The sequence below is a fragment of the Poecilia reticulata genome, linkage group LG9 (genome assembly GCF_000633615.1).
Source record: "Poecilia reticulata strain Guanapo linkage group LG9, Guppy_female_1.0+MT, whole genome shotgun sequence".
In the NCBI taxonomy this organism is placed as follows: Eukaryota; Metazoa; Chordata; class Actinopteri; order Cyprinodontiformes; family Poeciliidae; genus Poecilia; species Poecilia reticulata.
The window spans coordinates 11289068-11306780 of NC_024339.1; the positions used below are offsets into that span (position 1 = coordinate 11289068).

At 38.3% G+C, this 17713-nt stretch overlaps 1 protein-coding gene across 2 annotated transcripts in view; it reads left to right on the plus strand.

The window, feature by feature from the left end:
- nos1 (nitric oxide synthase 1 (neuronal)) overlaps positions 1-17713 on the plus strand; it is a 53940-nt gene that overhangs the window by 13379 nt on the left and 22848 nt on the right. For both annotated transcript variants that reach the window (XM_017306781.1, XM_017306782.1), the window contains exons 4-10: positions 1633-1770; positions 7853-7998; positions 10208-10370; positions 13381-13472; positions 14959-15100; positions 15183-15322; positions 16251-16425. In XM_017306781.1, the coding sequence (XP_017162270.1) occupies positions 1633-1770; positions 7853-7998; positions 10208-10370; positions 13381-13472; positions 14959-15100; positions 15183-15322; positions 16251-16425 (996 nt within the window). The remainder of the gene's footprint in view (positions 1-1632; positions 1771-7852; positions 7999-10207; positions 10371-13380; positions 13473-14958; positions 15101-15182; positions 15323-16250; positions 16426-17713) is intronic.

Genomic DNA, 17713 nt, shown 5'->3' on the forward strand with positions numbered 1-17713 from the left:
ACATATTTTGTAGCCTAAAACCTCTGACGAAAGCCGCTTAGCGAGTTGCTAACATGTAAACAAATGGCGGTTCCAGTTAGCGAGTTGCTAACATGTAAACAAATGGCGGTTCCGGTTAGCGAGTTGCTAACATGTAAACAAATGGCGGTTCCGGTTTGCGGCGGAAGTCGCGCCCATAAATCACGCAAAGCCTCATGGGGGCTAGGAATAAGGCGGATACATGGTGATATTAAATCATAGACATAATATCTTATGTGTTAAGATGCATTTTACTGGTTTAGTCACATAACTCTCACTGGTAGATATTTTACAAATGAATCTGGATTCAAGGAAGCTATATTTGAATTTTAATGTTGGTGTTTGTACGATTTATGAAGTGTTGCAGATTCTGATTGGAAAATTCCCTCTTGAGTTAAGAAACGAATGGGAAAACTTTGCAAAGAAAGCTCTTCTACTTCCACCTCCATTTTTTTTCTCAAATCACCTGGATTAAAAATTACAAACTTAGAATAAGACAATCTCTTGATTGTTTCCCCTTATTATAGCTGCCAATTATGTTTCCCTTTTTTAAAGTTCTTCTACTTTGACATTTAAAATGTGCATTAGTACTGAGGCATAAAATTTAAAGTACGCTGACATTCAAAACTTGTTCTTGTTGGGGAGAAAAATAAAAATCTGCTGAAGTCTCAAACGTTAATGCCAAAGTTACCATTCAGTCAATCAGCAGCCATACGTTGTGTCACTGTCAAGAAATTCTGTTTCAAAAAGTCGTTTTGAGTTCTGGCAAAAAGTTTTTTTGAGTTTTTTTGTGGACCACTAAATTCTTCCTCAACTTTAGTGTCAATCATTTGTCACTGTTTAACTGCGCAGTGAGTCTTGGCTGCTGTTTCAGACTGAACATGCAACAAAAACGGTCTTTATATGTACTGTTCAAAGCTCCAAACTCCTTTTTGCAATTTGATAAAACACAAAAAGACTCAGCCAGTGAACACTGTTGGCATTCTCTCCAGCAAGCATAATGATTATGTCCCTGTTGCTCAAAACTGTGTAATTAACAATGCCGCGGGAGATGATGAAAGAGCTTCTAAAGAGTGCCATTGATTACTCTGATCTTTGGCAATCACTTGCTGCTTTTCTCCAGGAACGTTTACAGGCGACTTTGGGGTTAAATTGCCTTCATTGATCAGTCAGTAGCTTGAGAACCCCAATGAGGTGAGAACTGGCTCACCCTCGACTTACGGTTTCGCACTGATTGCCTTTATCCTGGAGTAGAAAATAAAACGGAATTGGAAGAGGGGGAAGAATGTGAATGGTTTCTGTAATGGGCTCTGCTTTCATAAGCCTGTGTGAGAGGATCTTGAACACAATGCATAACAATTTTCCTTGAGAAGAAAGAGCTTGGGTCCATGCTGATTGCGTGGTGAAACACTTCTGCATAATGCTTGTTATCTTCATCCTAACTCTCCTGTCATAAGCTTCACTCGCATTCGCTTTCTGGCTGTGGCACCGATATGACACCTGGTGAGAAACGACTCGTCCAGGCAGCACTGCAAGTTTTACAAGGGTCAGAACCTGTTAGAGTAGTTATAGTTGTGACTAATGCATATATACATCTTTGTGTGCTCTCTGCAGTCTACAGCCCAGGGCAGGATCTCACCCATTAAATCGGTGCAGAATGGCAGCCCCTCCAAATGCCCTCGCTTCATAAAGATCAAGAACTGGGAGACGGGCACTCTCTACAATGATGTCCTCCACCACAGCTGCAGTAAGGTAAGGCAAACACATCTAACTTTTTTTTAATTTTTTTTATTGACGTAACAACCATCTAATATCTAAGCAAGGGATTTTCCAACCATTGTACAGTGAAAAAGCTAATTAATGTACAATTATCATAGGGATGAATGAGAAATGGTTTTAATCTGCCTCATTAATTTTATTTCAAAACAAAAATACACATTAATGGTGCTTCCATGAACATATAAAACACAACTTATATAATCATAATAAATCGAAATGGATTTATACATTTATTTAAACTTTAATTACACTACAAAAACTAGTCGTGAAATGCAATTTCAATCATTTCTCACTAGTTTCAGCTCTGTAGTCCTTGAAGGGCATACATTTAAATTTTCACAACCTTCAATTTTCAGGGATTTTTTTTCAACCTTAGCCTGGAATAAAACCGAACCCTTTTTCTACGCTTTGCTTTGTGAACTTTGGCGATATTTGAAAGGATTGGAGCTGATTTTACCAAACCCTAGTGTTTGGTTGTGATGTTCAAAATGTTTAGCTTGACCGTGAAGGAAGCTGCGCTATGGAGCTTACTGGAAATTGCATGCACTGTAGATAACCATTCCCCACTGCAAAAAGAGAAGTGCCGAGCTGAACATCTCTTTCAGCAATAAAATGTCTTAAGCATTCCACTTTCTCCGGCTTTAATTGCGCAATACTTGGAAGCGTGGCCAACACACCCTGAATGCCTTACACTTCTGCTGCCATTGCAGCAGTAGGCAGACTGCAATTTAAAACAGAAGGAGTTGCAAATGAAGACATTGATTTTCTGCACTGTTTGCTGATTGGCCAAGATGAAATGCATCCTGATAAATCCAGAAATTCAATGGAACAAATCCCAGACGGAGATGAGAATTTAATGGAATTGCGTAGGAAAGTATTGTCCAAACTAGTTCAACCTTGTAGATTGAGATTTTCTATAAAGCTTAATTTTTATATTTTTTTTATATTTTTATATTTTATATTTCTTTATTTTTCATCTATCATTTTACACTAACATTCAATTACTGAATAATTGGATGCATTAACTTGGACTATTGTATTAAACTGAGATAATATCAAAGGTTGCCATCGTTGTAGTCCCTAAACTCAAGTTCATAAAGGTTAGCAGGAGAGTGACGTGGGTATTTCAGCGTTTGAAATCAATTGAGCAGCAGCCATCTCTTTTAAATTTGTTTTTGTTTTTAAATTATCCCCCTGATTTGAACAACAGGAAACTGCACAAAGAATGTGAAATCTTAATTGGTCATTATCCAACACTATTATGTCAGAATTGTCTGTGTTGCATGTTTATTACGTGACTGGCTATGCTGTTCCATTCCTGTTTAGACAGCCATTGTCTGTGAAATGCAGACTGTAGCAGCCCTGGCAAGTCTTTCATTATGCTTCCTGTAAAACAATACTTGTAATTACCTGTGAATATTTATTTGGTAAATACAATGACTTTGCAACATGCACAACTAGTTTAAAGTGCATCTACCTAAGCACACTTGGAACTGGCTGATGGAAATTTAGTTTTCTGGTGATGATATTTGTGGCTTTTTAGCATACTTCATAAAAACTGTCACAGTTTGGTAGGAGAGTGATTTTCCCTTATATTTCAGGACTTGTGCACTTTATAGTCAGTGAGTCACTGACCCATAAATTCCAATGTGGATCAAAGTCTTGTGCAGTCAGATATGAGCCCATCTGCTCAACAGATGAACCTTGACCCAAACTGGGTCCCACAACAGCACAATGATCACCAAACACCAAACTAGCAAAACTTCAGCCGAGTGTTGAAAATGGAAAACTGTCACTTTGTTGCTAAAGCCCGGTGATGGGCTTCTACGTTTCCAAACCCCTGCATAAAAATTTTGTCCAAAAATGCAGCAACAAAATCAATATTTTTATTTAATTTCAAATTATATTTATTTAGTTGGTGAACATAATCTAAGAAAGGGGTGGAGGCATGAACATGTGGCATGCAGGTTCACAGTTTCATCAAGTGTCGTGGCGGCTGATGTGTGCAGCACTGTGGGACAATTCCTCTGAAACTACCGGGCCTGTTTTTTCTCTAATCTTGTTTGGAGAGTGCAAATATCCAAAAGGCCAATCTTCATTTTTTAAAGTTTCTATGTGTTTGACATTGTTAGAAAGCTTAGAATCCACATTTTCAGAATCGGTAAATAACTCTAGTTGCTTCCAGGGAGACATGTTCCTGGTTTTGCCGTGGCCAGTCATGAATTCCTGTGCTGTGACCAACAAAACCTAAGAAATGTTTCTGAAATATGGCATGTATTTTCTTACATGACTAGCTGCACAAATTTGACAGGTTATTTGTATCAAAAGGTATCAAATTGACATTGGGTGAAATTTTGGGCTGATATAACAAATAAGTGATAAAAGGCTGCAATATCTGCAGGACCTCCACATTTTACTTGTAAATATAATGGCTGCAGAGCTTCGCCTTGTACTACAGGCTGGACATCAGAGGAAGTTTCTCAGTTGACTGAACAGTGTGCATACTCACCATTGCACAGCTTGACTTCAGCAGTCTGACATATAATAGCATAGCTTGGTGTGTCTTTTTTGTTGTTCTATTCATCCAAGAGCTAAATTTCATCTGTGAGGATTCTTGTCTGAAGATTTATAGTCAAACAGCAGGGGATTAGATATTTTGGAGTATTTTTTCATTGAGTAATGAGTGCCTTATAATAAAACAATGTATCACCAGCATGCTGGTATTTGGCAGCTCATATGGATGAAATGATTTTCTGTAAAAGAGAACTAGGAGAATCAATATGCAATTTTCCTTTTTGTCATATTCTTTTTCTTGGTACTTTTTGTGAATCTGTAACAAAGCCATCCTATTTGATACCTTTTCTAAGAAATTACATTTCCTCCACATTTAAGGCTCATAAAACACTGTCCAGCTGTGCAACAGCTGCTTCAATGGAAATGTTATAATTTTCCTGGTATGGGGTGCTGAAACGGAGCTTGAGGTAATTTGTTCATCATTTCAAGAATTGTGCCTTTAAAATTATTATTTGCGAAATTATAGAACAAAAGTTCACATCTCAACTTTGGGCAGGAGGGTTTTGTAAATGAAACGCCTAACTAAAAATAAGTGTTTGGGTAGAGGAATTTTTACTTGTGGTGTTACATCGTAAATCCAACAGACTTCATGTTCAGGTGAGCTTAATTGTTGCACTTAGTTGTGGTCCAATGAAGCATAATCAGCAAACTGTAAGTTTACAATGTAGAGATCCAATATGGAACCACAGTGACTGCATGAATTTTACGTTTTCATGCAAACATCTTTAGGAATGACATACAATTTGAAGAGGAATGTTTGTAGCTAAGCAATGTTTAGATAATTCAGCTTGCTGCCAGCGTTTAAAAAATACAGAACTGGTAACCTCTAAGGAGAAAGAGGAGGAATACATTTGTAAAACCAACAGTCTTTTGTACATGATTTTTATTTTTTACCTAAAACCAAAAATATGATTTCTTGTTGTGGACAGCAGAACCTTTAAGTGAAATCGAAATATTCAGTTGTTTAGATGAATAAGAGCATAAAATAGATTTTTTTAAAACACAGAAATTGCAACCCTTTTCTACCATACATTTCCATCCACTAACTTTTCATAAATTTGCTTGGAAACTGCAATCTCAGCAGCCAGTTCTATAGTTATTGCTTTTTTCTGGCTTTCACACCTTGTAGAGGGTGTTGACAGACATGATCTGTAAGCCACATTTAATTCATGAAATGAATTCTTCGGATTTTCTATTTTTGTACCTATATGTCTGTCAAAAGTTCAATTGATTGTCTCCATCTGGCAGCGACTTTTTGAACTAAAAAAATCAATGGGTGGATTTTTATTTATTTTAAGTTGTAGAAGTTCCTTTTCCTAAATCAGCTGGTATTTCATATGTTTTGTAGGCTATTTGCCAAGTTAGCATAAAGACTTTAAATGTCTTATACCTTATACTATATTATATATTTTTTAAAATGCTTCTGTACATGTTTTTTATCTTTAAAGCTATGCAGTAATTTCACTTGCTTGGGTGAACAAGGTCAAATGTGGTGCAGGTTTTTGACTCACCTAAACTTGCAAATCTGTGTTCATCTGACTCATGGTTGCAAGAACACAAAATAAATGATCAAGCAAAAATTATTACTCTTTAAAAAGGTAGAAATACAAAAGCTTTTTGTTTTATTAACTGACAAAACAAATAAAAATCAAAGACAAACTGAATCTTGTTAGCACAAATTATGTCAAAGAAATGCTGTCAGAAAAGCCTCACAGTTTGCAGGTTTTAAAAATAAATAGAAGGATTTAAAATGATACGTCGTTTTCCAGCTGAAACATGTCGGCTGGAAGGTTAGCATCCATTACTTCATTTGCAACACAAACTAGATGCAAAAAAACCCCTTATTTATCCATTTTAGAGACCAACTATTTTGTGTGAGCTATTTTTCTCTGTATTATTGCACAAAAGAATTAAAATAAGATGTTCAGTCATCTCAGTTATCTCAAGTCTTAGACGCTAATGCTTAGCCTTTTTTTCTGTTCATTTCTCAGTTGCTTTGGTTTTTTTCACAACATATTTTGTCAAGTAGCCAAAGTTTCTACTTTCAGTCAATGAGCCCACCTACTAAAGAAAAGGTGATCATTGCTGCTTTTAAGCATGCACCGTCCATTTGTAAACAGAAACCTAATCCCTTTGACTTATTAGACAGCCTGTCGCGTGCATCCCAATGAATGGGCTGTAATGGCATCTTCAGATTTATTATATATCACAAATGAGCCGTCTTATTCCAAAAGGACAGCTGGCTGGCATGAATGCCCAGAGCAGTGTGACGAGCGGACGTGCTGGAGCATGAGTTATCCCTTTGTTTTATTTTTAACTCTCTACTCATCCATTTTTCCCTTTTTACTCCGTCACCTCTTTGTTTCATCTGTCTTGCTCTTGCTTGTCAGTTACCTCTCCCCAGCTGCCTGGGTTTTTTTCTGACTGCTTATTCTGACCTGAAATCCATTTGTCTTCCATTGTTGTTTTTTTTCTTTCCTCAGTTTGTTCATGGATAATTTTTTTCTTTTCATATTTCTTTTTCATTTTGAACACATTCTTACAGTGTTGGCAAAGTGTAAGTGGGTGGTTGAGTTTAATGAGCCAATTTTGGGCACACTAGGGTCCTAGTCAAATTTTCTCTTTGCTAACACCCTTTACTTATGCTGCTCTCAGTTCTCTCTCCAAAAAAATCAAGGTGATTGTTGACTAAATCTTTAATTACATGATGACCACACAGGGGGGGGATGGATTTTTTTTTCTTTGTAGCCATCTGTTATTTATGTGTTTGTCTTTTTCTTGTCTCTTCTATTCTTCAAGTCCCCATTTAATGGAACGACACCAACATGACTCACTGACTTACTCATTCATTGATACGCATGCCATCCATTTATATAACGATGGGAAATGTAACATTTGCAATGTCTGGAATTCTTAAAGAGTTAAAACTGTTTATTTATTATCCCTACTTAAATTTAATTCAAGAATTTGATTTAATTCAGGTGTATTCACAATGAATCCCTGGGGAAGGGATTCATTGTGTTGATTGTATGAAAGCAGAAAAAAATAAGAGGCTGATTTAACACCCAACTGTTTGAGTGTCTTGGTTATTAAACTTAAGGAACCAGATGAAACCTGAACTCAAAACAAGTTTTCTAGATTTTTATTTTATGAAAACCTAAGATTCACTAGCACTCTTTTTCTCCAGACTGTTGGATCTTGATTTTCAAATGAAATTTACTTTACTTTCATATGAAAATATGTATATATTTGTCTCCACACCCTCAAGCAGTTGAGGTTGTGGTTATTCTGAAACATAATATAACTGTCTGCACTACGTTAAAGGCTGAAAGCTAAAGGTTTTAACGTGTTTTCAGTTGAAGCAACACAACTCTGGATGTCTTTCCCATTGAGTGTAAAATCTGGAGGCTGATTTATTTATTTATTTTTCTTTAAGGCAACAAAAATTTTGTACAGTATTAACTCAGTTGCTTATTTGCAGATGCCAATCTGCAGTGAAAACGTCTGCAATGGTTCTGTGATGGTGCCAAGTCAGGGTGTTCGCAAACCAGATGAGGTCAGAACCAAAGAGGAACTTCTTCCCCTGGCCGCTGACTTCATTGACCAATACTACACCTCCATCAAAAGGCAAGTTCAGCTCATAATACTGTAAAAAAAAAAAAGAAATTGCCTCTAAACCTGTGTGACTTGCTATATGAAGATTTAGAATTTTTGGACAGTTAAACTGTCATCTAATTAATCATAATAAAGTGACACGTCTGTCAGCTCTGCACACTGAGATATCACTACACAATGCAATATACTTGGGTTTCCAGTAAGTCAAAGAATTAATCTAAATTAGAAGACCCATTGTCAACTCTACATTTTCCCTTGGAGAAGATTTTAAGTATAGTAAAGAAAGTATTTGAAGGGCCTGGTTTGGTTTCAGCTGTCTCTTCTTAAATGGAATGAAAATCGTTCTTGCTAAATTAGAGAAACTGCAGTAGCTTTGGAAAAAGTACTTCACATCAAACTCCACAGGATTTGTTAATGGAAGAAATCTAGGCTACAAGAGACATTCGAATAGCGTCACTGAACAAATCGGACATTTCAAATGAGTTTTCCAACTGAATTTAAAAATAGACTAGCAAAAAGAGCAATTAAATACTTTAGCTTGTCAAACATAAACAAGGCGTCTGTAACCTTTAAGATGTTTCACATCCAAAATGGATTCTGAAGTTAAGCTCGGGGTGTGTTCACACAACCGCCTGAAGTGACCCAATTCCGATTTTTTGGCAATTCCGATTTTTTTGCCGGGGTCGTTCACACTGCCAGTAAATGCGACCTGTATGCGTTCTGCAGTGTGAATGGGTAAACTACCTGAAAGTGTCCCGCATGCGCACTAGAGGGCGCAATAGCGTCAGCGTTCTCAGTGTTCTGCCAACCGCCATAAAAAGAACAAGTGCTCAGTGTTTGTGGAAGTAAACATGGAGGCTAACGGTGGAGCTTAGCTTACACATTTGAAGTTGTTATCCGGCCGGAGCAGCATATTAACAACTTAATCCTCATATAGTCCGTCATGGTGTTGTTTTTCTTCCCACTTGTGAGATTTGTTGAGAAACGGTGACGTTCAGTTCGGATGAATGCGACCTGGACGGTAGGTCACATTTGAATCGGATACGTATCGGATATGGGTCACATTCGAAAGAGAATCCGACCTGTGCTGTTCACACTGCCATGAAAAGATTGGATACTGGTCACATTACGTCAAAAAAAATCGGAATTGGATCACTTCAGGCTGCAGTGTGAACACACCCTCAGAATCCATTTTGGATTCCAGTGTTTGAACACTCAAACAGTGTGCATCACCAGCAGACCTGTTTGTTTATGCAATTGATAAGGAAGGGAAAGATTCCATTGTACAAATAATGAATTTAGGCAGCCAACTTTACACAACCCTGGAGAAGACTGCTGACTTGACAGTTGTCAAGCAGACGAGCATGATCATGAGACTGGAATAGATCACATGCATGTTTACAAAAATAAACTCTGTGCCTACTGAATCTGAGTTTCACTATTTTAAAAGTATTATCACAACATCCTTTATTTTCTAGTACTCTAGTCATAAAATTTGTTTTTGTGATGGATATTCCAAATCGGGTTAATTAACAGATGCTACACAAAATCTCAAATCTAAAACCCTGCCAAAGACCTGTTTTTGTTTTTTTCATCAGATTAGAATAGATCACACAGAGTTCTTTATTCTTGTTTTTATGTATTGTTTATTGATCTTTTGGTTTTACTGATTTTACATAGTTTGTTCCACTTTTAGGCATCATGGACAATTTATAATTTCCAAATTTGACACATCAGTAAATTTGACATCAACGGGCATTTGGATTCATGTTTATGCAATGTTAGCATGTGAAACCATGAAGATAAGGCAACCATCTTTTACCTACGGGGATATTGTTTACGATGACAATAGATGGGCCATTGCTGGTCCACTGGAGAAGAATCCAGTTTTAGTCTTTCAGTGGAGCCTCTCTTAGCCATTTAAATTATTTTCACGTTCAAAACGAGAAGCCTGTTTTGAGATTCTTTATCATCCTGGTCCCTGTTGATTTCTGAAACATTTTCCCCATTTAGATGTTGCTTTGCTTCTCTTTTAGACTGAGTGCATGTATACACAGCACCCATGTGGGAGCCCATATTCTCAATGTGTCAGCGTGTTCTGTGACTGCTTCTTAACAACTTATCATTTGATACTGGTTTGACAAAGCCACATGTCCTCACATTTTAGTATTCTGTGTTGTCAGTTGTTATATTGTGTCCCTAAACCTGTCCTGGCTCTCAGGTATGGCTCCAAGACTCATGTGGACAGATGGGAGGAGGTGACAAAAGAGATTGAAGCTTCAGGGACTTATCAACTAAAAGACACCGAACTGATTTATGGAGCCAAGCACGCCTGGAGGAATGCTGCCCGATGTGTGGGACGGATTCAGTGGTCCAAACTACAGGTTGTACCCAATATGTCAACGATTCTACATCTCGCTAGTAAAAAGTTTTAGCTCTTCGGTAGTTGTTTCAAATAAGTTGATGTGATGGACCGAGTTAAAAACAGGAGTCGCCGCAGCATATTAATTAGAAGAATAGGGTTTTTTATTTTAACCCAAAGATTATAAAAGGACAAAAAGATGAAAAGAGGTCAAAGAAACAAAACTGAACTCAGGCAAAAATGTAAACAAACTGGCTGCACAAACAAACATAACTGACCTAACAAAGAAATGACACAGAGAGGTTTATATACTGGCTGATCAGACCAATTAAGACACAATAGGGGTAACTAAACAGAATACAATTACAAACATAAAAACAATTAACAGTACAGCTAAGTTTGGCTAAACTAAAGACTCACAAAATGAAAATCAAAAATATTAAAGTTTAAATACTAATATTTACTTAAATACAAAACTTATCTAAACAAAAAAACTACAAATTTCCCCTGCCAGCAGAAACTAGTGGTGTAGTCCAATCAGCATTTAAGCCTGCTGAGCCCTGGCCCCCATCTTTTGTCTGGCCACTCCAAGGCAGGCAAGTACCGGCAAAACACAAACAAAAGGTCAGTCTCAAGCAAACAAATTAAACTTAACATATGTATTTATATCAATTTAACTAAATGTGTGCGCTAACAAAAAGAACAAATGTATCCAAATCATCTAATAAATGTTTTACTGAAACTAAAGTGTTGTTGTGTTTGAATGAAAAAAAAAATAAATTGTGCATAAAAGTTACCGACTTCAGAGTGTGCTCATGGATTTGGCCATCACAGTTGACAATTTTGGGAGGAGGAGGTCATTTGCATAAAAACTAGAGGTGTGCCGATCGATCGGCCACCGATCATAATTGGCCGATTTCCGTGAAAAAGTGTATGATCGGTGATCGCCGATCACGGTCTCTTGTTGCCGATCACACAAACCGATYACCTGCATCTCATTCCGCAGCCTGCCTGTGCAGCTGGTCTCCTCTTTCCTTCACACTGCGCAAACGCTCAGCAATAAATCCTAATCGATGTGTAACTATGACGCACTGAGCGATTGGGGACGTTTTGCAGCGGAAAATTGAAGCACGTGGGGTGAAGCAGGTCAAAATGCATCAACACGACGAATCTAATATGCGATAAAAACAATGCCATACTCGACGGAGTTTGACTACATCGAGTAGTAAAAATGACATATGCAGGATCAGACAGAAGGTAAAGCAGCGCAGCTACAAACACTCACCCGGTTTAGCATGACGGTCAGAAAGCTAAACAAATAACCCGCAAAATTATTTAAGTCTTCGAGCTGCGATGTAAGACGCTGGTTCTGCTCTCGCTGTTGAACCGCTGTTACGCGCTACAGGTAGCAATATTTCACAGATGGAGCGCCGCTTCTGCTCCACCTGGTAGTGACTCTCACACCGAACCTCTGCTTAAAGCTGCAGCATCTAACTTAAAAAAATAAATTTTACATACGTATTAAAACTTTCGCTGTCCTAACATGAGACAGATAATCTCTAAAAAAATAATCAATCTCCTCCTTGTTCTGCATAATTACTCCGCTCAGTCAGAAACGGCCAATCAGAACTAGCAGTAATCAGCTAGCCGCCATGCTATCAGGAAGTKTTCATTCAGTAACTCTGGATTGTTTATTGTAATGAATCCTGTTTTTGCCTTTGAATGTTAAGTTTTATACTTTAATTTTTTGACAATGTTGAGAGGTTTTATTTTGACTCTTTGCATTATTTAGCCTCTTCAGAGCCTTCATATGTTTTCAGTCTGTTAAAGATTGTATTACTGATAGCAGTACAATTTGCAGAATGCCTGTTTTGTTTTTTTCTTGGAAAAAAGTTATTAAAAACAAGTTTTTGTCTAAATTAAGGTGAATTTATGGTTCCTTTTTCCATATAATGTAACCGGTAGTGCTTATAATTTAAAAAAAAATAATTATGTGATCGGCCCTCATGGGTGATCGGAATCGGCTGGAAAAAACCTGATCGGCACATCTCTAATAAAAATCTATGCATTTGGAAATTGTTGAAATGAACATTGTAAACTGTGAGATATGTTTTTTTGTTTAGTAGTTTCTATTCATCATTGCATTCTCTTAACCAAGAACCCCATTATAATCTCCCATGGATAACAGAAGCCTTCACTCCCATCAAGGTTGAACTTCAGCATCACTTATCTGGGATCTATTTTTATTTCTTTGTTTTTGGTCATTCATAATACATATGTCATGGCCATAAGTAAGAATGGGAATCTTGACTATTATATTGAGAAGTTCACATTTTGGCTCTGCTCAACCTTGAGCGTGTTCACGTATCTTGGTCACTTGTGCACAAGAGATGAACATGCTTGAAGCAGAGGCTGATCCTGAAAAGGCAGAAATCCATTTTTCTCTTGTTGACCTGAGATGAAGATGACCTGAGAAGATTTGTTTATTGTCATGCTGAAGGCTCTGGACAGTGTGAGGACAGATTATCAAACCTTGGATTATGGATGAGTGGTATGGCTTTCGTGCTGTCCTTGGACCAGTCCACCAAATCTTCACTGTCCCAGAGTTTTCGAGCAAATCATGGGAGTTTATTTGTCCATTCCACATGTATTGTAAAAAATGACTTATAAGTATCTTCCATATTTCTGGAGAGTGCTTTAGCAGTATTGCTCCCAGGGATTTTTAAGGGTTATTTTGTAATTATACACCCAAAGCAGCAGCTGTCTCTTCTTTCCTAACACAAACTTGAACTTCTTGTTTCAAATCCTGTTTGTGGACAGGATCTTCAGGTGTAGAACTAGAGAGGAGGCCATCGGGTTCAGGAGCCATGGTTTTGTGAATCATGTGATACTGTTGGCTTTTTCCAGTCATAGGGTGCACTGGATTGGTTTTCAGGAACTAGACGAGAGTCTGCTGGTTTTAGTAAAGCTCTTCACTGGTGAATGTTGCAAGAATATAACTTTAATTTCCTGTTTCATGTTTGCTTCTTTAGGTTTTTGATGCCAGAGACTGCACAACAGCCCATGGAATGTATAACTACATCTGTAACCATATCAAGTATGCCACCAACAAAGGCAACCTTCGGTAAAACCACACACCAAGTTAATACTGTTTACACCATTATTTCTTTTCAGTTTTCTTACTGTTACAGCTCTGCCCTGGTTCCCCTCGTTGCATCTGATCCATCTGTCGCTCCACGTAGCTCATCACCCCTGTCCGTCTCCAACTACCCCGACTTGACCCTCTGTCCCATCTGTCAATGTGCGCTCTGTCTCTTAACGTCGTATATGACACTATCTGCTGCCTGTCTATTTATCCGTCAGCACTTCAGCACCAATCATTGCCCGGCTGGTAAGGCGGCAGACCTCGCTAACAAGCAGTCATTTGTCAGACCCCTGCGCCGCCCTCACACACGTTCTGCCAAGTCCTAATCATATGTGACATCTCACATTTACTTCTCGTAAGATGGATGCATCCTGACTCATTACTACAAGTCTCCTGGCCCTCTGAAAGCTGGCTCGGATGCACATGTCAAAAAGAGGCGCCACACAAATGAGACTGAAATTCTGGCGTGTCTGCTTTAACATTGATCAATAAACAATGTTTAAATTTTAATGTAGTTCTTTATAAATCACTAAGGGAAAAAAAAAGTTGAACATTACAATGGAGGACCTCATAAGGCACTGTCATGTCATCATCTTAGCTATCAGTTTGCAGTCAGACCTGTAACAATCTATAATCTGTAATCCTTTTTAAATTTATTATTCTTTTTTTTCAGTGTAATAAAATCTGGAGTAATTTAAAGCTGGATTATGTTTCCAATTATCTGCAGCTTTTTTCTTTAATTAAATTGAGAAGTAGAACATTTTATTATGATGAAAAGCATGCCGCTAATCTAGAAGCTTTATAGCAGCCTTTCTTCATCACACTAAAGGAGTGAGACATTTTATCTGATTTTTGCTGAACTAAAAAAGTGCATCAAAGACCATCCTGTTTAAGATTTGATGCATTTCCTGATCAGGGAAGGAAATTATTATTCACATTTTGTCTTTTTTCTTCCCAATCAGCACCAGTGAAGAGACGTATTGGTGGTTTTGATCATTGGCTAGTTGATTAGTGCATTATTACAAATGATTGATCACAACATGTGTTGCTCCAAAGAGAGACGTTTGCCTATAATTTCTTACCCTGACCTTGTTGCCACTGGATGCAGACTTGCAGCACATCTGGCCCAGATTCAGACAAGCTGTTCACTAAATCCATCACACCCTCCTCAGTTACTGACAACCAGCTTACCAACATTAACAATCTCACCCCGTAAAGAGCATTAAAACGCCAGTGGGATCTAGATTGGGCAACATGTAGCCAGGCTTTGACAGTATCATCCATCAGGTAGTGGTCTAGTTGATTAATGCAGCACTTACATCACCTGATGTGTTGTTGCCTCACCTTTAACTTCAAAACCAGTGTGTACAGAAGCCACACATGCAGAGATGTCAATATAGTGCAGCATTCTCTTTTTGCCTTAATTGCATTACAACATAGTATATTCCTTATTCCTCTTCTGCAGGTCAGCAATCACCATATTTCCACAGAGAACCGATGGCAAACATGATTTCAGAGTGTGGAACAGTCAGTTGATTCGCTACGCAGGTTACAAACAACCTGATGGGGGTATTCTGGGAGACCCTGCTAATGTTGAGTTCACAGAGGTACAGATCAGTAAGATGCAGCTGCAGAATTGTCCGTCTCTTTGGCTTTTCTTTGGCTAACATTTTCTACTTTCACCCTTAGATCTGCATGCAGCTTGGATGGAAAGCACCAAAGGGTCGATTTGACGTCCTTCCACTTCTGCTGCAAGCCAATGGAAATGACCCTGAGCTTTTTGAGATCCCTGAAGACCTAATTCTGGAGGTGCCTATCATACATCCAAAGTGAGTTCTGCTTTTTTCTCTTTGGCATGCATAAAACATAAAGAATGTAACAAAACGACAACAGAGGAGGCTGTACTGAGGGACATCCACCCACTTGCACATTTTTTTAACCACACTTCTCAAACAATGGGCTCCTTTCATGCCAAGGAAGCTGATTGGTTATCTTTGCATTCCAACTGTGCTGATTATTCCCTGAAAGCACAACTAGCTCTTGTTTGCTTTTTTGGTGGCAGTCACGGGACTTGTTAGTGGAAACTTCAAGCTTCTTATTTGTTATTCGTTTTGTTTACTTTTCCTGCAACAGAATATCCGAAGCCAAATCTCAAAAGCCGTAAAACCCTCGGTATCTTAATCATTAAGCTCCACTTGCATGGTAGCATTGTAATTACACCAAAAAAAATCAGGTTTTACTGCCACACTATCATTCACAACTACACACCTACAGATGCACTCCAAGCTATAACAGCATTGTTAAACACTACAGAGTGTTTCAGAATCCCTTGACACACAGATCACCCTGCCAGACGCTTCCAGATTTGGCTTTCTTTTCTCCATACACATGCATCAGCTGGCCCTTAGCTCTGGCAGCAGCTTGGCACAAGCTTCGGCCACGCATAGTGTCTCATCATTACACAAGATTAAACCCAGTGCTGCAAATAATAGACTGAAAGCAATGCTATCAATCCCCCCAAAGGTTTCAAGAGGCGACACTTCCTTTGGCCAGGATTACAAAGGCCTTAACAATGGGTTTCATTTTGGTAATGCTGGTTTTTGGACACACAAATTTTTTACGTGTCTCAGTGGCAATTACACTGGCTCTTAAGGATTCTAGTGATGAAGCATATTGCTAGCTTGGCAGTGGATAATGAAGCAAATTATCTGACGTAACCCTTTAACTACGTCACAGTTGTCTCCTTCATTTCCCCAGGTTTGAGTGGTTCAAGGACCTGGGTCTGAAGTGGTACGGCCTCCCAGCAGTTGCAAACATGCTGCTTGAAATTGGCGGTCTTGAATTCACTGGATGCCCCTTCAGTGGCTGGTACATGGGCACAGAGATTGGCGTGAGGGACTTCTGTGACAGCTCACGCTACAACATTCTGGAGGTATTTTTCATGCCAGGAAACAGTCATGTGACAGAATCAGAAAAGAATTGAAGGCACAGATTGACTGCAGCCTTGTGTCAAGACAAGCATGTGTTGTGTCATCAAATGAGCCAAAAACAATGTAACTATGCAAAATGGAAAGAAATCTGATTTGCAAGAAATTTAAGTGTTTGTGTATTATCTAGATTCTGAAGGATCCTTTATGGCCTTCAGTTAAAAAAAGGTGATATCGCAGATGGAAAATGTTGAACAGACTGTTGTTTTTTTGTGTGTCGTATGTCATATAGCAATACTCAGACATGTAAAGAGAAAGATTTCATCCCAAATCAGAGCAATCCAATTTTGAGGAGCACTTCGAGGCACATGGGTGCCAGCTTTGGATTTGTCTTGTTACTCAACTGCTTAAGTTGTGGAGAAGGCTGTTGGCTTCTTGCTGCCCTTTGGGTTTTCCTGTTTTATTCAGCACTAAGTAATTTGCCAAATATGAAACCATGGTTGTAACTCAAAGACCTTGCATGTCAGAAATAAATAATCTTTTGACCAACTGCAAGTTCTTAAAATTAGGTCAATACAGTCTTGCATGATTAAAATATGACTTCTTGTTCTTGTATTTTCACAAAATACAAAACATGACAAAAACATAAGTTGAATATGGACACAATGTCTGTAAAAGTAAGTACACATCTAGAGTAATGAACCACTCATAGGAGTAGCATACTAGTAGTTTGATGGGCTGGATCAAATAAATGTGTAAAGATGATATAAGTGACCTTCGAGAAGCAAACTGAAAGGTTATCTGGTAATTTTGAAATTCCACTGTTGGGCGTGTGAATTGGGGTTATTTTAATTTAGAAGACATTCCAAACATTTGTCAATTTTCACCAGTATTCCTACAAATTCCCTCTGAGGTCAGACTTTGGATTGGTGTGGGTAATTGCCAACATCTGAAAGAGATTTCTGAGATTCTACATCCTGCTGATGTTAAAGTTCACAACAATACAATCAGCAAAGCAATGAATGAGTTCATCAGGAAAGCCATTCATCTCTGTGAAGAGTGCAGGTTCATGGCTTGGGATAGCTGTAACTGAAAGAACAACAGAAACTCTGGAACCATGCTATTTGGAGAGACAAGACCAGCGTTGAGATATTTGATGACTCACAGTGACGTGTTTGGTGAAAACCAAACTCAACAAATCACTACAAACTGTCATATGAACTGTCAAGCACTCTGTTGGTGAGCTCTTCTGTATAACATCCAGAATCAATTGTGAGGCTGTTTGACAGGTGA